This window comes from Caretta caretta, chromosome 7, assembly GCF_965140235.1.
Source record: "Caretta caretta isolate rCarCar2 chromosome 7, rCarCar1.hap1, whole genome shotgun sequence".
NCBI classification, from domain to species: Eukaryota; Metazoa; Chordata; order Testudines; family Cheloniidae; genus Caretta; species Caretta caretta.
Genome location: NC_134212.1, coordinates 45,140,113 through 45,163,742, shown reverse-complemented (window position 1 = coordinate 45,163,742; position 23,630 = coordinate 45,140,113). Strand labels below are relative to the sequence as shown.

The 23,630-nt window shown below is 47.2% G+C and overlaps 1 protein-coding gene across 2 annotated transcripts in view; it reads left to right on the top strand.

Moving 5' to 3' along the window:
* Nucleotides 1–23,630, top strand: part of TWF2 (twinfilin actin binding protein 2) — a 74,863-nt gene that overhangs the window by 36,298 nt on the left and 14,935 nt on the right. Inside the window, exons 3-5 of one of the 2 annotated variants that reach the window (XM_075130606.1) lie at nucleotides 9,332–9,505; nucleotides 12,021–12,116; nucleotides 13,980–14,084. In XM_075130606.1, coding sequence (XP_074986707.1) covers nucleotides 9,332–9,505; nucleotides 12,021–12,116; nucleotides 13,980–14,084 — 375 coding nt within the window. Of the gene's footprint in view, nucleotides 1–9,326; nucleotides 9,506–12,020; nucleotides 12,117–13,979; nucleotides 14,085–23,630 lie in introns of both variants that reach the window. The other variant, XM_048856741.2, reaches the window with a different exon arrangement.

The window sequence follows — 23,630 nt, the reverse complement described above, 5'->3', positions numbered from 1 at the left end:
AGTTACTCCTGTTGTCTGAAGTTTTTCCTGACCTTCACCTGCTCCACTGCCCCAGTCCCATTTGGTTTCTTCCCTCCCAGCTATATAACCCGTTGTTTACAGAGGTGAGAACAGGGTATTTCACTACTGTTTAGTATTTTGTTAATAATAGGGTTGCCAACCCTCCGGGATTGGCCTGGAGTCTCCCAGTGACTATTGAAAGCAATCTGGGAGACTTTAATAGGATATTTTAAGAAAATGACATTGTCGTGGGGCGGGGGGGGGGAAGAAATCTCCTGGAATAACTTGAGTCAGAGTTGGCAACCCTAGTTAATACCCACCTAATGGCTTCCATTTCTCCAGGCAAGGCTCTAGTAGTGAACATTGTACTGAGGGGATGAGGTTCATCCTCTCTGTAAGAATCAGCGCAATTAATTGCCTGCCTTTGCCAAGCCATGTGCCCAGAGTGGAGCCACACAACCTTTAGCTCAATAGCAGAGCTTTTCAGTAGCTAGGGGTTGGAAAGAAGGAGATGGGGAGCTGCCAGTCTGGGAGGTGGAAGGAGCTATTTAAGTCTGAGGCCCAGTGAGTCACGAAATCATGCAGTGTCCCAGCCCTAAGAGTCAGCTCTCATTTTTTGATCTAGTTTTGTGCTTCTCTCTCTTTAGTCTGGAGCAATCTTAAGAGAAGAAGAAAGCTTTTAAAGCTGAGAAAGGAACAAAGATGATAGTATGGATTTGCATGGCAAATCATCACATTAGTTAGGGTAGTAATTGAAGGAAGCATGGTAAATAGCGGAAGATAAGTGATGCATCAGACTGCAGCAGTGGTACAGACTCTTGCAGCAGCAGCAAAGACAAACTGGCACAGCAGAGACTGAAATTAGCATGAGCATTGTTAAAACATCAAAGCAGAGAGAGAGAGAGAGAGAGTTTAAAGGAAACTGAGGTTTCTGTCAACAGTCACACCTAGGGACTAATCTGATCAAATGTGCAGATGCTCCTCAAATGCATCTCTCTGGTTGCTTGCATGCAAAGTGACTTGATTTACATACCTATTTGTGACAGTTGTGCAATGCACATTGGGTAGATGGTTGCATGTGCAGAATTTAGAAAATCACACCTACCGTTGGTTAATTTTGCAAAGAAATTTAAAATGCTGCCCTAGCAGGCGATTATTTATTCTAGGCCATTTCAGGTTGATGAGTTAATCTCTCCTTTTCCTCCTAAAATACTTCACCAGAGCAACACCTGCAGAATAAACAGTTTAATAGTAAGTGCAGTAGCTACTTGCTGATCAGTGACGTAAGGATTGATACTTTTTTTAAATACATTTCCGATCTTGTGCGTCTCAGGCCTATATGTTGTGCTAGTTTGAAGCTAAAATACACCAAAGAAAATCACTTATTGGTTTACCAGTTTTTCTGTCTGTTTCAACAGCTTGTTTAAATGCTCACTGGCAATTCCTAAAGGTGAGACAAGGATCAGGGACAGCATGACTTCTGAATAGCTGGAAGTCAGTGCCATCTTGTTTTCCCCAAAAATCCATCCAGTAGAAACAAGGATTAATAGAAACAGAGGGTGAGATATTAGGAAATGCTCAGCATCCACGTAGCTCTGCTGCCCTGGAAGTCGAGGGGAGTTTTACCATTGACTTCAATGGGAGCAAAGTTAGGCCAATGCTGAGCACTCTAGAGAATTGCACCTGAAATGTCTTCTCTTATTGACACTGGCAATCGTGTATTGGTGAGATCAGGGCTCCTAAGGAAACTGACTTGTAATGCACTGTTCTCCCTGACCAGATTTTCTGTGGTTTAGTTTCCTTTCAAGCCTGGAAATGCCCATGTTTGTTTGACAGGTGCCTTGGAGGGTGGGGAAGCCCTGGGAATGGCTCCCTGTCAGCTTCTTCTTCAGGATTATGTGTCTGCTTCCTAAACACTTGGAGCTTCAGGCTAGTCTATGCTACATCTGTAACCGCACCAGGGGATTCAATTCCAACACTGTTGTCCCCTGCCCGGTTACTGAATGGTGAAAGTGGCCATGTAGATGGGACTGAGGTGTCCCTGGAATCAGAAGTCTATCGTTAAGTCCCAGCCACTCTACAACTTCTAATCGTGTTCCTGCCTGTTCGCGCTTGCAGAGCCAGCAGGGCCTCGCTTGACTGATGGAGCTACCTGTCCAGAGAGGTGGTCTGCAAATGAAAGGGGAAAAATTGCCCCATGCAACCTATTTTTCTGGTGAGAGAAAGGCAGACAAGGCATCCTACATACTCAGTCCCCACCACAGCCCTCTGACTCTTGAGCTGCCCAGTGGGTGTCTGTCCCTTCACCTCTGTGCATCTGGAGTTTGGAGGTGCTCCCTGTAACCCAAATGGCAGGTGCCTCTTGTCTGCTGTAACCATCCTGTAGGTAAGGGCAGATGTGACAGAGGTGAAAGGACAAGGAGGGAGGGAGAAGGTTGGAACAAACAGCCAATCAGCACCTGGCAGAGAGAGTTCTGTGACTGTCCAGAGGACCTTGCTTTGGCGGCTGCTTCTCCTACTGGCTGCAGTCTCTGGCCTCACTTCAGGTTCCCTCACTGCCCAGACTGGCTGCATTCCTGAAAATCATGGTCCTGACTCCCATAGATTTCAGTGGGCCCTGGATCAGGCTCTGTGACAGGATGGTCTTTAGCCTGAGACACATACAGCACACTGGCTAGCACTGGTGATCTGTGTCTGATCTATTCTCATGTGCCCAGGTAGTTTTCTTGGTTGCTGTTACAGGGTGTGAGTGCTGTCAGTACTTGTGCTTGTCTTCTTTGCCTGAGGCTGTGGCCGGCTGCTGTTGGAAGAGAGCCCTTCATCTCATGGTGACCAAGGGATGGCCTGATCCCTTCCTCTTCAGCATTTTCAATCTCTGCATTCTCCTTCTGAGTTAATGCAGAATTTTTCAGAATATTTGGCATCTCCTCCTGGAGCCAGCAGAAGTAGTCAAAGGGACACTGTCCAATTGAAAAACCACCTTCCCAGCTGAAAGTTCTGTACCCAAGACCGCTATAACAGAAGGGGATTCTTTAGGCTTGTGTGTTTGCCAGTCCTTTTGTGTATCGTTCATTTCGCTGGTGATGCTCATTTGCACTCTCTCTCCTGCGCTAGTGTCATGACCTTGCTCTTCTGCGCTGCTCCTTGGAAATTCACAGGCATGCTGGGCCCCCGTCGCTATAAAATTCACATCAACAATTGCTGCAAAGCTGAAATGGAGGAGGTTGAGAACGGGGATGTGCCCAGAGAGGATGTAGGACCGGACTTGAGTATATTGACCTGCTTTCAGTCCCTTCCAAAGGAGCAGAAAGCCCCTTAGGACATCTAAAAATGGAACTTGAAACGATATTTAAAATTTTAGCATCTAAATGGGCCAAATCTGAATTTTTATTTTTTAATGGACTAACTTCCATTGATTTGAATTTGGCAGTGGCTCTCTGTCCTGTGCTTGCTTATGGTTTCTGTTCCCTGCTGTATCTTCCTGGTTGCCTGACTTGGCATCCAGAATTGTTCTCCCCTTTATGTTAGGATCTGTATTGGTGTAACCAGTAAAATCCATCCACTCCTGACAGAGTGGTGGGGTGCACTTGCAGGTTTTATTTAATTTGACTCTAAAATAGACAACACAATTATGAAGCAAACTCTCTCAAATGGAGAAAAACTGTAAAACTTAAAGGGTAGGACCTTCTTCAACTCCAAACACTCCCTTCTTCTTCACCCAGTCCCCAGTCATCAGCACCTCACCTTTAAGGGTGATACAGGTGAGTCTGGCAGCATGTTCTGATGCTTCCCTGATTCAGGTTCTAGCAGAGCAAGGTAAAGGAAACAAATTCCAAAGCCAGGACCCCTCTCTGAGAACCTCCTGCTACTGGACCCCTCCCCCCTCCACTCCCCTCATTTATGCAAGTTAAGGGGTGCTGTGTTAACACAAGAACCTGGTTACCTGAGGATAGAAACAGTTGCTCCAATAGATAAGTCTGCATCTGAAACGTGATCCCTCTATCTAGTACTGTTGATAGCTGTCTACTTTGTAGCTGTAGGGAAAAATGTACTTTACAGACTTAAGGGGTGTGTGTGTGTGTGTGTGTGAGAGAAGGTAGGTCACGTCCGGTGACCCTGGGTGTTTTAGCTGCACAGAGCGCGAAGGGATCGATTGGGAGGAAGGAACCAAACAGCCTGGGGGCAGGACGAAGTGGGAACTGCGCGTGTCTGTCACTAGGACGAAGGGTGTTGACACCCAGGAGGGGTGTTGAGGTAGCAGAATGAAGTTAAGTGAAGGTTGAATATCAGAGAGGATATAATGGGGGAGCTCTGCTGGACTGAGGAATAGTCTCCTGGAGGAGATGATGGGACTGGACATTGAGTCATTCACCATGAGGCTGGACAAAGCACTTAATGGTACGTTGCTGTGGTGAACAATCCTGCGTCGACAGAAGGGAGTGGGTGAATGGATAGGTGTCCTAATAGTTCTCCCCAGTCTGACTTCTTTATTGCTCTCTTGCAGTGTAGTGCCTTTCCCCGAGGAAGTGTTCAGCTCTCCTGAGATCTCCCCACTGATCTGCCAGCTGGGAACAAACAGGTTGAGTTGCGATGGCTGCAACTGCAGCGAAACAGATTGTGTGTGTGTGTGTGTGTGTGTGATTGATTCAGCTGTGGTGGAGAGCGGTTTGAGGATGTCCTGGTACCAGAGACGTGGATGATGAGGGTAAAGACTGAAGAACACGCATGCCTGCCCCCTGCAAGCAAAGGAAATCTGTGGGAATCTGCCACCTGACCTTACAGATCACATGAACCCTGCTGGAAAAGTCCAGCAGAGCTGATTGCAAACCTGAAAGCTTCCTTTTCCTGATTGGAAGCAAGAGAAAACTATACTGTGAGCACTTTTGTTTTGAATCAAGTGATGTATTGGAGATGGGCTGACGGTCAGTGGAAGTGGGCCAAGCTGCAGGGGTAATTGTCCACTTAATGAAAAGGAGGACTTGTGGTACCTTAGACTAACCAATTTATTTGAGCATAAGCTTTTGTGAGCTACAGCTCACTTCTGACCGATGAAGTGAGCTGTAGCTCACGAAAGCTTATGCTCAAATAAATTGGTTAGTCTCTAAGGTGCCACAAGTCCTCCTTTTCTTTTTGCGGATACAGACTAACACGGCTGCTACTCTGAAACCTGCCCACTTAATAGTCTCTCCCTCACCTGCACGCACATGCATTATCAGTGCTGTGGCATGGTGCCACTTGTAACTTACTGAGAGTCCAGGACTGCTAAACTCATAGGCAAAGGGGTACGTAGTTGTACAACTGCAGTTTTGCAGGCAGTTTCAGTATTTGTGTGCAGAAATTATTCACATGTGTATAAATGGCTCTGGAAATCTGGACCTAGTTTTTCTGAGGTGCGTGGTAGAAACAGAATACATTTTTGGTGGATTTGAATTTCTGTGATTTCAGGAGCAAAACCGTAATTGCTAGGTCCCTTGGAGTGTCAAGTGCAGTGGATGTGTGGGATAGGGTTATATGCCGGAGGATGCAGCTGTGATGAGGGTAGGTGGAAATTAGGGCTGTATGAAACCTCTATTTATCCTCCGACCCAGTCCTGCTGAGTTTGACATTGCCCATGCGGGGGCTGGGTGTTTGTACAGTGGTGCAGGGAGTGTGTGTGGGGGAAGCGCAACCCCTACACAAACAGACTTTAACCATTGCTTTAGATAGGGCATCTTCAAAAGTTGTGGGAGCCTGGGGGCTCCTGCTCATTCTTCTGGACTGGGTGGCCCCTTCTGTGGGTTTGTTCTTCAATCCAACAGGCTCATCCACATGCCACCTGGTGTAGGCCACTGCCTCCCAAACCCTACATGGAGAGGCACCCCACAATTGCTCAAGCAATAGCTCAGGAGCACACTCAGGTCCCCTAGCAGCAATGCACCAGAATCCCTAGAGGGTGTCCCATCAGTTCTGAAACCAGGGATTAGGAGGCACTTCTGGGTGGACCCAGAGCGTGTTCCCCTCACCAGCTACCCTTGTGTGCAGGAGGTGCACTCCTCCTCCTTCTTCCTCAGTGGCTTCCTGAAGATCCTCCTGGGGAATCCCAAAACACAGGGGAGATGCCTGTGGCCATGTGTTTTCCCACCCCACGGGATATCAATGGTGGTTGTTTGGGAAAGGTAGCGCCGTAAGAATATTAGGGGCAGAGCAGGTAGGCTGCTCTTCCTGGAGCTCTGTGTTCATCCAGCTTCCTGATAACCCTGCAGAGGCTGCTTTGCTTTCAGCTTCTGGGAAACCTAAGTCTCCAGGGTTATCACAGCACAAGTGGGAACCTTACAAACCCCTGTCACGTCACTATGTCCTGGGTGAAGGAGCAGTGGAAATCCTCTGCTGGCTCGAGATTCCCATTGAAACCAATGGGAGCTATCCTGGGATGTGGCAAGAAGCCAGAAAAGACAGACAGACAAACTGTTTGTGGCCTCTCTTGGAAGGCTGGATGTGAGAAGTACAAATTGCAGGCTCTGTGCTCCTGTTTGCACGCTGGCTCACCACCCGTTGGTACCCTGCACTTAGCGGACTGTGTTTAGCCACGAGTATGTCGTTTGTTTTGGAACACAAGGCTCCTCGACATGTGAGTCTGATGGGGTTGGGTTGGGTCTAGGGACTGGACGAATGCAGCTTTCCAGGCAAGACTCCTCTGCCCCTTGGGGCCACTGTGGCCCTGAGAAGACAGTTTCTGCTTTCTTTGCACACACTGTATTGTTACACACTGACAGCGTCACCTCTCTCCAGGGATGGCTGCAGGGCTCAGGAATGCTCTCTAGCTGCATGTGAGCTCTTTCCCGAAGGGCTCTGGTTGGGGCTGTTTGCTGAAGACCTGCTGCTTTGGAAGGCCCTAGTGGGGTCTGACTTGGAGGTACTACATGAAAGGTGATCTGTGGGTCCCACCCTGCCTTTCTCCACAGCACCTCTCCTCAATCCGTGCCTTGCTCATATGAAGATGTCGTCGTGCTCTGAGCATGGGGGACAGTGTGTTCCTGCACACCCCAACCCTTCCTTTACACAAATTCCCCAGACTCCACTACCTGCCCCCAGCATGGCCCCCTGCTCACCCTCCTTGCAACATGGCAGAAGGGTGTTTGACTGGGGAAGGGAAACCCCAGTTCTATGAGCTAGCATCTCATTGGCTCTTACTTCTGAATGGTGCCTTGCCCTGCTCCTCCTCCCCTGCATGCTCAGTACTTTCCTTTCCAGGCATGTTCGACACCTTTTGCGTGGCTTGGCATCAGCCTTGACAAGCTCGGCAGGAAGAGGAGGCGCAGGGTATTGCCCTGCGTGGCACCATAGTGCCATCAAAATGGTGTCAGTGAGATGTGCCCATAACTTCCCTTCTCCCTAGATGGTAGGATGCGTGCTTGGACCAAACCACAGCAGCAGGCTACGGGCAGGAAGCGGCTGATGTTGGCAGTCGTATTTCAGTGGTGGTTTCTCTCCCCTTTTTGCATCACAGGGGAAACTGAGGTTTCCGGAAACGGCCCCAAACGCTTTGCTGCCTTCCCCTGTCACTGCTGTAGTTCAGCTGAAAGCCTAGGGACCAGACCAGTGACCACTGGGGAGGGGTGGGGATCCTTAGCCTGGACAGGAGCGGGGATAGCGGGCAGGGAGGGTTCCGGGTGGCTGTGGGGAGAAGGAAGCTATCCACGCGCATTTGATCAAAGTCTGCAGAGCTGGGGAATGCTGGTAGCAACGCTGGTAGCATCTCCTGTGAGAGCCTCACTCACCAGGTCTGCCAGGGAGGCTGTATGGGTATGAGGAGTGGCTGGAAGACAGGAGATTCCAGGGGAGCTCAGCTGAGCAGGGGATTCCAGCCATCTTTTGGGACTCCTGGAAATCAACTGCTCTGCAGTGTGGAGAAGCAGCTGGTGGGATTGCTGACAGGTCAGTTCCTCGCTGCCGGCAGTGGCTGAGTGACTCCTGTAGCTGTGAAGAGTTAAGTCGTGTTGGTTTGTGCTGGCCACACCCACAGTGGCTATAGTGGGGCTGTGGTGTCCTAGCCTCTCCACCCTCCCTGAGTAGCTGGCACCTGCCTGTGTGCCCACTCCTCAGCCCTGGTGGTTGCAGCTTCTCCCACTTGTCTTCCTCCCCTGTAACTCCTGCTTTAATGTGCACTCATTGAGAGACTGGGTGAGGCTGTATCTCACTGTGGGGAAGGTCTCTGGGAGGAGGCAGCCACCCAGCACATTTCAGCACAGCAGACTCCATTGAATGCAGAAAGCAATGTGGAGCAGTTGCCATTTAGATTAATTAAAACCTGAGCATGTTGGTGCCTCTTCTAATACAACAGGTAACTTCATCCAGCTGTTTAGAGCTGCAACTCCTGAGCCCTGCTCTCCTGATATGGGAGAAGCTTCATATTCCAGTGTTAATTTTGTGTTCAGAAATCATGGTATGGGGTAGACCAAGCCCCTTTGCAATCCCATGTAACCTTTCTCCTTCCCTTTACCTCCTAGTGGCTGGGACTTTTGAAACATCCGCACATGTTTATGGGGGTGATATTGTGCACTCCACTCCCCGAGAGGCTCTGAGAGTGCACGGTCAGCCCACATGTTAATGCACGTAAGGGAATAGCATCTGGATTGCTTTGCACAAGCTCTCTCAGATAGAGCAGAGAATAGGGCTGCAGCATCTGAGCTCTCAGGAGTGCAAGGCATTAGAGCAGGGGTCTCAAACTCAAATGACCACAAGGGCCACATGAGGACTAGTGCATTGGCCCAAGGGCCGCATCACTGACAACACCCCCCACTCGCTGCCCCCCCCAGCCCCACCCTCCACCCCTTCCATCAGGCCCTGCCCCGCCTCTTCCAACCCCTTCCCCAAAGTCCCCACCCCAATTTCCCCCCCCCCCCGCCCCCAGGGGGTGCAGGAGGGGTTCTGGGTGTGGGCTCCGGGGTGGCAGTGGTGCGCACCGGGGCCAGGGCAGGCTCCCTGCCTGCCTGCCCTGCGCCGCTCTGCTCTGGGAAGCAGCCAGAACCATGTCCCTGCAGCCCGGGGGGCCAGTGAGGGCACAGGGCTTTGTGCGCTGCCTTGCCGCTCCTCCAGGTACCCTGGCCGCAGGGACGTTGTGCTGGAGCGGGAGTGGCGCAGGGCCACGGGGGGAGATCCGGCCCGCGGGCTGTAGTTTGCCCACCCCTGGCTTGGAGGTAGGCCGGGGGTGGGCTGCTTGGCGGGCTGCAGGAAATAGCTCTGTGGGCTGCATGTTTGAGACCCCTGCACTGGAGCAATGAGTCATGCAGCCCTGTGGCCTGTGCTAACTTTTGCTTTGTAATTCATAGTTCTTCTCTTCCTTTCAGAACAGCTAGTGCTGGGAGCCTACAAAGAATTGTCTCGCCATTGGGATAAAGACTATGACTCCTTTGTGCTGCCGCTGCTGGATGAACAACAGCCATGTTATATCCTCTACCGGCTGGACACCCAGAACGCACAGGGCTTTGAGTGGCTCTTCATCTCCTGGTCCCCTGACAATTCCCCCGTAAGCCTTTGGTCTCTCTAAATTCCTCTTTGCAGAGTTGTAATTTTCCTGGCACTTGCAGGAATGTTTGTGTATCTGTATTTAAGGGCTGATTATTGGAATTATTCAAAGGTTAGTGTATCACTTTCTGAAGACTCACTTAGCAGAGCTTATCATCTAACTTCCGTGTAGTGCTGGTTAGCCAGATGGATCCTAACATGCTCTGCAAATGCTCTGTTCTGTAGCATGCTTGTGTAATGCCGTGTGCAATCAGTTCTCCTCTGGGGGAAAGCTTGGCTACCGTTTAACAGACTCCCATAAACTACATGACAGATGCAGGTAAGGAGTGAATCCAGCCTGTAGGGAGAATTTAGGGAGTGGAATGTAATTATCCGTGAGGAAACTTGGCCAAGATTTAACACTCCTACTCTGGCAAAAAGTGCCACCGTGAGTGGTCAAGACCTGGGTTTTAGGTCTCATTTGTAAGCTGTTCCTGTCAGCAGTGTCCCCTTCCAGTTTGCCCAGGGGTTGATCCAGGACTGACTCTAGGGAAGAGAGCTATCTACAGAATCCTCTGGCCACCCAAGTCACGACTCAGCCCAGCCCTGCTTTACTTGAGATCTGACATGTAACCGCATGCAGGCAGGGTTGACTCAGACTTCAAGGCCAGCAGGGACAATCATGAATTCATCTAGTCTGACCTCCTTCACGTTGCAGGGCCCAGAACCTAACCCATCCCCTCCTGTAACAGACCCCTACCCTCTGGCTGAGCTACTGAAGCCCTCGAATAATGATTTAAAGACTTCAAATTACAGATAATCCACCATTTACACTAGTTTAAACCTGCAAGTGACCCATGATCCACGCTGCAGAGGAAGGTGAGAAACCCACAGGATCTCTGCCAATCTGACCTGGGGGAAAATTCCTTCCTGACCCTAAATATGACAATCAGTTAGACCCTGAGCATGTGGGTCAGACTCCTTCTCCTGTACACCGTCTCCAATTATCAGCCTGTATTACTCTAACAACACACATCAAACACCACAAGAAAAAAACCTTAATTCTAGAGCCACAGTGACTCCTGGTGGCCAGTCAGGATATTAATGTTTGTACCTGATCCCGTTGCACCTAACTTTTTTTTTTTTTTTGAAGCCCCAATCTCCCCATAAGAGAAGTGTTCTCATTCCCACTTTTCAGAGGAGGGAAAGTGACAGCTGGTGACTTAACCCAAGCTCAGCTCAAGTCAACAGTAGAGGATTAGAATGAAATAAGATTGCTCTGGGAGGCAGCGTGGTCTAGGGGATAGAGCACTTGGACGGTACCCGAGAGATATGGGACCTATCCCAGCTCTCCTGGCTTAACTTGGGCAAGTCACTTCGTCGCTCTGGGCCTCTGCTTCCCCATCAGTAAAATGGGGATAATGATGCTGACCTCCTTTTGTAAAGTGCTCTGATATCTACTGATGAAAAGAACAATCTAGAGGTTACGTGGTATTATTAAAGCTGTCACTGCTGTTGCCTGAGCTGGCTTGGCTCAGTTAATCAGACACTTTCCACCAGACCTAAATTCACTACAGAACCCTTCTCCCCCAGGAGTGCCAGGATCCTCCTTCTGTTATCGCCACTGGCTGTTGAGTCAGGTTGTGCTTTGTGGTAAGGTGATTACTGGCTGCATTTAAGCCATTCTGGACTGTCCTGCTATCCAAAAATTCTTCTGCAATGGGGGCTACTGACTAACAGCAGGTTTTTGTGGTGGTGAGTTGGAGAGGGAAAGTCTGGTAAAGCAGTCTTATGTGGGATGGACAGTAATAGCTTATGGACAGAAGCAATCAAGAAGTTGGTTGTGATGGTGTGTGGGCGCATGGGGAGAAAGGCAATTTGCTTCTGGCTCTAGGTGGAAGACCAGAGGCAACCAAAATAGCCAGGAGAAATTATTCTCTGGAGTTAGACTTGGTAAGATTAGAAACCATGAGCTTTAATTAAAGTCACAGCTTTCTCCTGCTGCTTTAAAGTGGAATTTTAAACAGTGAGATCAATCAAATAAAGGATCCAGTTTAGAGGAGGACTGAAATCCAAACTGCAAGCTGCAATTTTGGAGCAAGTATTAGAAATGGCTTGTGTTTAGAGATTAGCCCTTTAAAGGTAGGGGAAACGCTTGTATGGCTTGTCATGCCAGTAAAGTTACTGAATTGGGTTGACTAGAATCTCGATGACATCTTGTGGGTCTCAGCTGTCATTACTAATTCTATAGCTGTGTGAAAATGAAACTGATAGGACAGTCTGAATATATCTTAGGACAGTGAATGTGACTGCATCGCCAGGATGGTGCAGTTAATAACAAATAGGGGTGGATTCCTGTTAATGAGAGGAGTTCTGTCTTCTCCGATGCCTTGTAGTATCACCAACAGTAGAAGTCTAGCACTGCAGCAGCTGCAGAACTGATGCCCTTGAATTAGCAGAGAGCAGGAGCCCAGGCTCCGGTCCTGTTAACCTTTCTACCTCACTGAATAGATCTTGCTCACTCTCTACTTGTCCAGGTTAGGCTGAAGATGCTGTATGCAGCGACCCGAGCAACAGTGAAAAAAGAATTTGGAGGAGGACACATAAAGGATGAGCTGTTTGGAACAGTTAAGGTATGGACTGCAAGCCCACAGCACCTTCTGGTTAACATCTGAGGGTCTGGCCACACCGCTGGAGCACTGTGGGGCGGACCTTTGCTGCAGCAATAAGGAGAGGTTTTGTCAATCCGCTCCCTTGAGGGGTGGTAGCTAGGTTGATGGCCTAGCTGGGTCTATACCTGGGACTTAGGTTGGTTTAACTGTGTCTCTTGGGTGTGAATTTTTCACACCTCTTAACAACTGTAGCTAGGTTGACCTTAGTTTTAGGTGTAGATCAGGCTTGATGCAATAACCAGTGCCAAAACTGCTTGGGATACCACACCTGGGGGTTAAAATATTCCTGGATCACTACTAGGTTTTTCCCTCCTTTGTTACTGCTCTCTCTTTGTTTCTTTAGAGTCTGTCTTCATTCTTTTAAGGTTAAAGAGAGTGCCTGCAGGCGCTCTGTTCTTGAAGTGTCTGTGCACAAATGAGATTGACTGAGATCTTTGACCTTGACTGTTCAGCTCAGCAGCAGGTGCTGAGATTTGTGTGGGTCACTACCTTGGTAGCTGGGGAACAGGCTGCTTTCAGTCTGCTCACTCCGGGAGAGCTGGTTCCTTTAACCCCTTCACTGCCTTCAGGCTGCATCTTCATCCATTTAGGGTTATCCTGGCAATGTCCTTAGTCCTTCTTCTTTTTGAATGAAGAAATCATTTTATAAAATGATTAATCATATTGCCCCTTGGCACTAAGCAGAAGAGAAGGTTTCTTTTCTGCTAATCTAGTGAAACACCAAAGAAAACCTGTTGTTACATTTATAGAAGAGATTGTGGGATGCACATGGTATTTTATAAAGTTGCTGTTTTAAATAAAAACTGCCACAAGGTGGCAGCTTGTCTCAATAAATGAAACCAGGTTGCTATAGTAAAACTTGTTTGCTAACTGCAGCCACCTGCGCTAATAGCTGCCACCCATCTTGGTGCAACACAGCCCACATTTTTCTGCCTTTCAGAGCATGCTCCAATGTAGGCTTATTTTTCAAGGGTTTTTCCCCCAAAGGGACGTGATGGGGGATGGGGCTCACTTTTTTGTGAGCTGGGAGTTTCTGAAATTGCTGGCATGATCCAGCCTGAATTCTGTGGGTCAGCTGTTTATGTGCCTAGAGCTTGGGATAAGTACCTGTTACAGATGGAAATAATCTAATATCTCCAGCTGCCACAGATTTGCTCAGGTCATAAACTGTGTTGCAATCGGGCAACTGGAAGGAGAAACCACTTCCAGATGGGGGATTATTTGAAATGTGCAGAAAGTTAGTTAAGATTTTGTTTAACTTCTAAAAAGACTTAGGGCTTGTCTGTGCTTGTAAACTTCAGTGAAGTAGCTATTCAGGAATAATTATTAATCATCATATTATTAATTATTCCAGAATAAATGTTTTGGTAAGATTTCCTAGTGTAGACAAACCCTTACAACTGGTGTAGACTGTAAGTTCTCCTGAGTTGGGATCAAATCTACATCTTCATATAAGTCACAGTGCCCCAATGGATGTGCTACCTACTCTACACAGTGTGTTACCTGCTATATAGAGCTAATCGTAATCTGTGATTTTTTTGTTACTGTATGAAGTAGCCTCCTGTTATAGTGGCCAAAAATGTGGAGCCCCTATATTGCCTGTTTACAGGCTGTGCTGTGCTTCCTTGAGAAACCTTGGGAACGACGTGAGTTCACACTGTACTGGATTAGGTGGCCAGAGTCTAAAGCAGCGGCAGGTAGAACTTCCAGGAGAGCGTTCTCTTCCATCTCTCATGCATTGGTGGGCATTGTGGTCTGGGGAGGGAGCAATCTTCATTCTGTATGCTAATGACATTTACTCTCTCTCCTGTCTGGTGGCTGCAGGAAGACCTCTCACTAAGTGGCTACCAGAAGCATGTGTCGTCTTGCTCTGCCCCAGCCCCGCTGACTGCAGCTGAACAGGAGCTCCAGCAAATCCGCATTAATGAGGTGAGAGGCTGGGCTTAAGAGACTGGGAAAGGATTTGTATTGGCAATGGGTGCAAAACAGTTAATGCTGGGAGCTGTTGCTTCCAGACAGCAAGATGCATTAAGCTGTGAAATAGCCTCTCCAGGGAAAGGCTGGCTGACTCCTTACTTGGAAATGTACACAACTAGACTCTACAAAATGCTAGCAAACGTATTGTGGGAATTAGAGCTGTGTTGGCAGAGAGATGGACTGGGTGTGACACTCTCTGATTCTGTGTGGGCCTTGGAGTGGGAGCCACCCCTGCCAGTGCAGGAAGACAAAGACTCAAAAGAAAAATACCAGAAGCCAAAGCAAAAGGGTCCAATTGAAACATGACAAAGCTGCCTTGTAATTGAGTCAGTTTCACTTTAAATGATTTTGTGTCTTTATTTTTAAAGCTGCAACTGCCATTTTATGTTTGGCTAAATCTCTGAAAGCAACATTTGTCATCAGTGTTCTTTAAAACTAACTCCCGAAATAAACTCACTAAAGGCTTTTATCTGCTAAGACGTTTGCTCACAGCTCTATTTAATTTCCCCTGCTGTAGTTGGTGGGCAAATGATGATGGTTTAACATCCAAAGCAGAGCAGGGAGCTGCATTCTGAACACTGCTGTAGGCATTAGCAGTTTTATCAGAGCAGAACCCAGAACGTGTACTTCAGGAGGAGGGCAGGAAGAAGTTATTTTTAGCCATGTTTCTTCTGAAATGTGCTTAACACCATTCTCTTTTAGCGCCCATAAATGTACTAGGTACTTCCTGAAAAGACAGTCCTGTCACAAAGGGCTTGGATTCAAAACTTTTAGGTGTGACGAGATGGGCAGGGATGTGAAACACAGGGAGGGACTGGGCAGAGGAAGGATGGGGTGATAGCAGTATGATCAAGTGGATACTTTCCTGGCCTCTGTACTTTGTGGTGGTTGTGTGTGTGGGCACATGCATGCAGATAATGTAGGGAGGAGACAGTGAATGTTGTTGATTCACTTACAGAGGACGTCCTGGGAAGAGTGAGATTTCAGGAGGAATTTCATTCAGTGAATAGAGGCTTGCAGAGTGAGGGGAGCATTCCATGTATAGGAGGCAGCATAAAAATGGCACCGAGACTTAACAGAGAGACAAGCAGGCTATCAGCGATGGCATTATTGAAGGGGTGATCTGAGAGGCTTGGCTGGATAAGTAGGGAGCATAAGAACTACTTGTCTGTATTTCTGAAGCCTACCCTATATAAGAGGTGCAGAATACAACCTGATCCGATTCCAATATTTATCTGATTGACGCAAGGCTGGAGATTTCTCCTGCCAGTGATCTCTCAGCCTGTCTGTCTTATCATACTCCGATATTTACCTCTTCAGTCTGTACCAATTCACTGTGGGGAGAAGCCGCCTGACTTTTCTGCTTTTCATTTCACCTGTCTCTTTCCTTCAGATTTTTATTTCAAACCAGTCTGTTAGAGCATTGACATCAGTGTTACAGATTTGCAGTCACTAATCGGCTTCTGGCCCCATTGTTCCCTTCCCTGTTGCTTCCCGCAGCCCATAAACCTAATCTCTCCAGATCGGTCTGGATTTGTTTGCTGTGTCCCTCCACATTTGCTGCTGCCTTAAATTTGTGTCCTCTGCAAACTCAGATGTTAGATTGTGCCTCTTCCCTCAAGGTCATTAGTGGACCAGGCAGGGTCTGAATTCAACTGCTTGAGCTTTGCAGGGCATGTTGAAGGGATCTTGAGGTTCTGGGGTGCTGCTGAGACTGGGGAGCTCAACCCAGGTAAAATTCCAACACTTCTACAAATCCTGATGACCTCCCCAATTTCTACTCCCTTCCCCAGATACACACACTTGTCACCTCTTCCCCTGGAGTAGTTTTCTCCTTTCCCCTCTAGCACTCCAATAGGATTGGAGCCAGAACTATAGTTATGTTTCAGCACCACACACACACATTTTGTATTATAATCCTTATTTTGAGAGGGTGTCTGACCTCTTGTCCCCCTGGCATCATGCTCTTTCGCTCAGCACATCAGTCTGTGCGGTGCCGTCTCCAGAAGAGACCTTGCTTTACCCTCACCAAGCTGTTCAGCTGAAGCACTTGAGATTCTAGCCCATCTGTCAAATAGGATCTATTACAGTAATACGTTTGGTGCTAAAATGTACCTATCCGTGTTTCTGATCTCTTCCCCTACACCTGCCATCAGGCGCCCAGCTCTGCTACAGCCTTCCTTTGCCCTTTCGATGATGCTGACATGCTCCAAAGAGAATCCCGTCTCCTGAGCCAGGCCACTGCTCCCTGTAACCTGGTGCTGAAATGTGGAGGGATTGAACAGGGTGTCGGTCCTGGATGCAGTTCAGAATGTTGATTTCCATCTATAAAACACTAAATAGTCTCTGACGTGCCCCTTTCACAGTAGCTTTTGATCCACAACCTGGAATTTACCAGGAGACAGTGGTGTGGCGTTCTCTGGGGGGCCGTGACACTTGTAATCCTTCCCACTGGGAGTTCAGCATAGCCCAGGTTTTGTAGCTGTTAGAGCATGGTGCTTGCTTGCCGTTTTCCTGGTCTGAGGATGCTGGGAGCCCCTTAATGATTAATTATTGGTCTCTCTAGGTCTGGTTTCTGTTCTTGGGGGTTAGGTAACAGTTGTACTGGATGGTGTGGGCTGATGCAAAATGTGTCCCAAACATGTTGCTTTATGTACAGTAAATAGCATCAAGACACCCTGCAGATAATGTGTAATAGACAAACAGAGGCAGGGACAAGGGGCTCCATCAGGGAAGCAGAAATCTCTCACTTAAATACATAGAAGAGAAGCTGATTAAAGGCAAATATAGTTTAGTGAGGGAATTTGATCAGTGTTAGCTTTGTAGCTAAATGCGGCGGTAAACGAGAGCCGTTGCTAGTATGTTCCGGCAGACAGTCAAGCTAGGAGTGACTCTGCAGCTTTGCATGTAGTGCCCTCTCCTTCTGGCCTCTGTCGTCATGCTCATCTGACTGGCTTGCTCAGTGTTGTTGGATTAAGTGCTTTTTGGCTGTGTCTTGCAGGATAAAGTTGCCCAGGTAAGTGCCTCCTTTTGATGCTCATCTTCTGATTGCTGTGTCTGGTGTTTGCTTTCCCCCATTGAATTAGGGGGCATGTTCTCAATAAGTGTCCTGCTAGGTGCATGGTGTGTCGCGTTCTAAGGATACAATGTCCCTTGTGTAGAATTCTGAAGTCGAATCACTGAAATATTAGAACAACAACAACGAAAAAAAGCTGTCTGCATGAATGCAAATAGTCAGTGTTTTGGTTGGGGTTTTTAAAGACACAAACCCCAGGAAATTAGATGATGGCTCCCAAAGCACCTGTATCTTGGCTCATTGATCTAGATACCGTTCTTATTAGAGAGGGAGGGTAGTCTAGTGGTTAGCACAGGAGCTACCTCCTGGTTTCCAGCTCTGTCACTCACTTCTCTGTGAGCTTGAACACTTGACTTGACTTCTGAGTCTCAGTTTTCCCATTACTAAAAAGGGCATAATACTCTGTCCCACATGGGGGTCTGTCTGAATTATGTAATATTTGTAAAGCATTTTGAGATGCTGGGGGAAAGGTGTGTGCATGTGTATCCACATACAAGGTGACTTAGTTACATTTGCTTTGGGAACCAGAACTTCTTCAATTTCCTGACTTTTTAAAATTTGTATAGGGGGGAAAAAAAAACAATGTCCTTTGAGGGAACTCTGATCATAGAGCCAGGTAACTGCGCACTTATTGACACTGCATTTGGCATGTATCTGGTTTTTACTCATTCTGTAGTAGCTTGCAAGCCTGATGGTGAATCATTCCCTTCATTTGTCTTTCCCAATCCATATGCCACTACATTGTCAGGTTGCTCATGAGCGCTAGCTAGGCTGGACTTAAGCATGGAGAATTTCTTGATCCTGGAACACAAAGAAAACGTGTAGATTAAAGATCAAGGTTGGCAGAGGCCTAGAAATGTGCCCTTTAAATTAGTTCTAACAAGCAGCTATAAGAAGTAGCTGGGACTTGATTGTACAGTCAACTAGGAAAAAGTTGACTACAAATTCCACAAAGCTTAATTATTAATCTCTCTAGAATTCTGTGGGTGACAAGGGGCACTGTTACCATTAAAAAAAAAAAAAGGGGACGGGGGACGGGTGGAGGATTTGTGATGTGTTGTGACCCGCACTATTTTCCATGCGTGTCTTTTCCTTCTTCCTGTAGATACAATTTCAAATGCATATCTGTTCTGTTCACTTCCTATGTTTCAATGCATGTGTGGCTGAAGAATATCTGGTCCAAATCTGTTGTGTGGTGTTGCTGTTGCCTCCACCCCAGAGGTGGATGTATTTCTGGGGGGCTTGAAGTGATGCTTACATTAATCTGTTTGGGGGAAAAACTCATATTTTTGGGGGTCCTTCAAAATTAGATGAACTGCCATAAATAGAAGGGTGGTGTTGGTGCCAGAGGGAGTGGGGTTTGGCTTTCAGCTTCATAGAATCAGAAATGTCGGGCTGGAATTGACCTCTCGTCCAGCCCCTTTACTGAGGAAGGGCCAAGAAAACCTAGTCCATCCCTGACAGGTGTTTTTCCAGCCTGTTCTTAAACACCTCAAAAGATGGGGATTCCACAACCTTCCTTTGAAGCTTTTTCCTGTTCTTAACAATCCTTTATTGTTGAAAAGCTTTCCTAATTTTTAACCTGAATCTCCTTTGCTACAGATTAAGCCATAGAATCCTAGAATATCAGGGTTGGAAGGGACCTCAGGAGGTCATCTAGTCCACCCCCTGCTCAAAGCAGGACCAATCCCCAACTAAATCATCTCAGCCAGGGCTTTGTCAAGCCTGACCTTAAAAACTTCTAAGGAAGGAGATTCCACCACCTCCCTAGGTAACGCATTCCAGTGTTTCACCACCCTCCTCGTGAAAGTTTTTCTTAATATCCAACCTAAACCTCCCCCACTGCAACTTGAGACCATTACTCCTTGTTCTGTCATCAGCTACCACTGAGAACAGTCTAGATCCATCCTCTTTGGAACCCCCATTGAGGTAGTTGAAAGCAGCTATCAAATCCCCCCTCATTTTTCTCTTCTGCAGACTAAACAATCCCAGTTCCTTCATCCTCTCCTCATAACTCATGTGTTCCAGTCCCCTAATCATTTTTGTTGCCCTCCGCTGGACTCTTTCTAATTTTTCTACATCCTTCTTGTAGTGTGGGGCCCAAAACTGGACACAGTACTCCAGGTGAGACCTCACCAATGTCGAATAGAGGGGAACGATCACGTCCCTCTATCTGCTGGCAATGCCCCTACATATACATCCCAAAATGCCATTGGCCTTCTTGGCAACAAGGGCACACTGTTGACTCATATCCAGCTTCTCGTCCACTGTAACCCCTAGGTCCTTTTCTGCAGAACTGCTGCCGAGCCATTCGGTCCCTAGTCTGTAGCAGTGCATGGGATTCTTCCGTCCTAAGTGCAGGACTCTGCACTTGTCCTTGTTGAACCTCATCAGATTTCTTTTGGCCCAATCCTCCAATTTGTCTAGGTCCCTCTGTATCCTATCCCTACCCTCCAGCGTATCTACCTCTCCTCCCAGTTTAGTGTCATCTGCAAACTTGCTGAGGGTGCAATCCACACCATCCTCCAGATCATTTATGAAGATATTGAACAAAACCAGCCCCAGGACCGACCCTTGGGGCACTCCACTTGATACCAGCTGCCAACTAGACATGGAGCCATTGATCACTACCCGTTGAGCCCGACAATCTAGTCAACTTTCTACCCACCTTATAGTCCATTCATCCAGCCCATACTTCTTTAATTTGCTGGCAAGAATACTGTGGGAGACCGTGTCAAAAGCTTTGCTAAAGTCAAGGAACAACACATCCACTGCTTTCCCCTCATCCACAGAGCCAGTTATCTCATCATAGAAGGCAATTAAATTAGTCAGGCATGACTTGCCCTTGGTGAATCCATGCTGTCTGTTCCTAATCACTTTCCTCTCCTCTAAGTGCTTCAGAATTGATTCCTTGAGGACCTGCTCCATGATTTTTCCAGGGACTGAGGTGAGGCTAACTGGCCTGTAGTTCCCAGGGCCATCCTCATTCCCTTTTTTAAAGATGGGCACTATATTAGCCTTTTTCCAGTTGTCCGGGACTTCCCCTGATCGCCATGAGTTTTCAAAGATAATGGCCAATGGCTCTGCAGTCACATCCACCAACTCCTTTAGCACTCTCGGATGCAGCGCATCCGGCCCCATGGACTTGTGCTCATCCAGCTTTTCTAAATAGTCCCGAACCACTTCTTTCTCCACAGAGGGCTGGTCACCTGCTCCCCATGCTGTGCTGCCCAGTGCAGTAGTCTGGGAGCTGACCTTGTTTGTGAAGACAGAGGTGAAAAAAGCATTGAGTACATTAGCTTTTTCCACCTCCCCTGTCACTAGATTGCCTCCCTCATTCAATAAGGGGCCCACACTTTCCTTGCCTTTCTTCTTGTTGCTAACATACTTGAAGAAACCCTTCTAGTTACTCTTAACATCTCTTGCTAGCTGCAACTCCAGGTGTGATTTGGCCTTCCTGATTTCACTCCTGCATGCCCGAGCAATATTTTTATACTCTTCCCTGGTCATTTGTCCAATCTGCCACTTTTTGTAAGCTTCTTTTTTGTGTTCAAGATCAGCAAGGATTTCACTGTTAAGGCAAGCTGGTCGCCTGCCATATTTACTATTCTTTCTACACATCGGGATGGTTTGTCCCTGTAACCTCAATAAGGATCCTTTAAAATACAGCCAGCTCTCCTGGACTCCTTTCCCCCTCATGTTATTCTCCCAGGGAATCTTGCCCATCAGTTCCCTGAGGGAGTCGGTCTGCTTTTCTGAAGTCCAGGGTCCGTATTGTGCTGCTCTCCTTTCTTCCCTGTGTCAGGATCCTGAACTCAACCATCTCGTGGTCACTGCCTCCCAGGCTCCTATCCACTTTTGCTTGCCCAGAAGCAAAGAAGTAAGCCAGTTACTTCTTGTCCTACCATCACCTAGATACAGAGAACAATTGTTCACCATCCTCTTTATAAGAGGATATTTAAACCATATTTGAAGACTATTATCAAGTCCCCTCAAGTCTTGTTTTCTCATGACTAAACATGCCCATTTCCCACCCCCCCTCTTTCCTCATAGGCAAGTTTTCTCAACCTTTAATCATTTTTGTTGCTACTTTCTGGACTCTCTGCAAGTTGTCTGCCTCTTTCGTAAAGCGTGGCACCCAGAACTGGACACAGTACTGTAGCTGACGCCTAACCAGTGCTGAGTAGAGCAGGGTAATTACCTCCCATGTCTTACATACAATACTCCTGTTAATACACCCCAGAATATTAGCCTTTTCACAACTACATCACATTGCTGATTCATATTCAATTTATGTTCCTCTCAGACCCCCCAGATCCTTTGCAGCAGTACTACTGTCTAGCCAGTTATTCCCTTTTTGTAGTTGTGTGTTTGATTTTTCCTTCCTAGGGGAAGTGCTTTGCACTTGTCTTTAATGAATTACAACTTGTTGATTTCAGACCAATTTTGAATTCTAGTCCTGTCTTCCAAGGTGCTAGCAACCCCTCCCAGCTTGGTCTGCAAATGTTCTGAGCGTATGCTCCACTCCATTATCCAAGTCATTAATGAAATATCAAATAGTTCTGAACTCAAGCCTGAACCCTGTCTCACCCCACTGGATATGTCCTCCCAGTTTGACAGTGAACTGTTGGTCTGAGTTTGGTCTTTCAATTAGTTGTGCACCCACCTAATAGTAATTTCATCTAGCCTGCATTTCTCTAATTTGCTTATGAGAATGTCATGTGGGATTGTGTCAGAGGCCTTACTAAAAGCATGATACATCATGTCTACTGCTTCGCCTCCCACCCACAAGCTCCCCTGTCAAAGAAGTAAACTAGGTTGGTTTGGCATGATTTGTTCTTGACAAATCCGTGCTGGCTATTCCTTATCACCCTGTTATCCTGTAGGTGATTGCAAATGGATTAATAACTTGTTCCAGTATCTTTCCAGGTACCAAAGTTAAGCCTATGGTCTGTAATTCCCCAAGTCCTCTTTGTTCCCATTTTTAAAGATAGGTAGTTTGTTTGCCCTTCTCCAGCCCTCTGGGACCTAACCTGTTCATAAATCCTCCTACATCACTGAAATAATTTCAAACCAGCATCAGCAGTGTCATGCATTACTCTGGTTCATTGGTTCAGGCGGGAAAGTCCTGGGCCCAAGCTGCTGAGCGAAGAGAACAGAATCTCTCCAAAGGCAATGGCAGGTGAAGGGAGTGAGCAAAGCAACCCGGCTGCTGGTCAAAGGGAAGGGGGAGGGGTCTAGCTGATGTCAGCCACAGAAATAATGCCCTGGGACATAGAACAGATGAACAAGACAGAGGCTGAGCCTCAGTTGAATGTGTTAGTGCTTTGATAGAGCTCTGGTGACAGCAGAGGGGAGAGATGAGGGCTTCTCAGGTAGTTCAATGACCGTTCTCTCATCAGAAAGGCAAGCGATAGTATAGTTTGCTGCCCAAGCCAGAGTAGGCTTTCCAGTTGGATAAACTACAGTTTGATTCTCTTGCTGCTAGGGCCAGACGTGTTAACTTTCAAATCAGCACTCAATTTACATGCTATTTTAAAACACATTTCTGCAAAACTTGTCTATACAAGACTATCCATGTAAAAAATGTCTGGAACACATCAAACCATTCTGCAGGGTGCGGGGATTAATAAAAACCCCATCTGGCTGAATCAGCAGAAGGTAAGACTGAAGCCTTCAGGCTGAGAAAGCGTAAAGCACACAGCCCAGAAGAGGATGTAGGCAAAAAGATATGAGAAACGTAGATGATAATGTGCTTTTTAGAATTCATAGGAAGCGAAATATCCATGGGTTTCATGTTGACAGGATGAGTTCTGTGCATGTTTGGCTTGCAGAAAGCATGGGAAACTTCTTATATGGTGTAAGACCTCGAGAATGTTTCCATGCATCTTACATGACTGCTGCTGCTCATGTGAAATACATGGAAACAGATAATTTCCTTTTTGTCCATAAGAAGCTGCTATTAGGTTGCTCTTTAAATGCAATGGGGAGACTAAAAAAAGTGAAAACATTTGGGGATTTGAACACCGCTTACACAGTCAGAAAATACGATTTCAGTTTTAGAGAGTTTGAACTACCATGCAGTGGCCTTCAGCTTGGGTCAAACTATATCTGGGACATGCAGGAAGCAAAGATTACAGCTGTTTGCTAATGGATCTGCTGATAGGTCTGTGGCAAGAGTCAGCATACATCCCATCTGTTCAGGATGGGAATCCTGCACTCTCTGCTGTTGTAATAGACCTGGAATCTGAGGCATCTGTGGTATCCCATAAGCAATAAAAATTGCTTAAGAGCGGTGGGAACAAGGCAAACCCAGTTGGGGTCTGAATGTAGAAGGTGAAGCAGTGAGGATGAGCTGTTTGATTTATTAGAGCACAACCGTCCGTTACTGTGCATTGCGGTAGAGAATAGGTACATGGAGG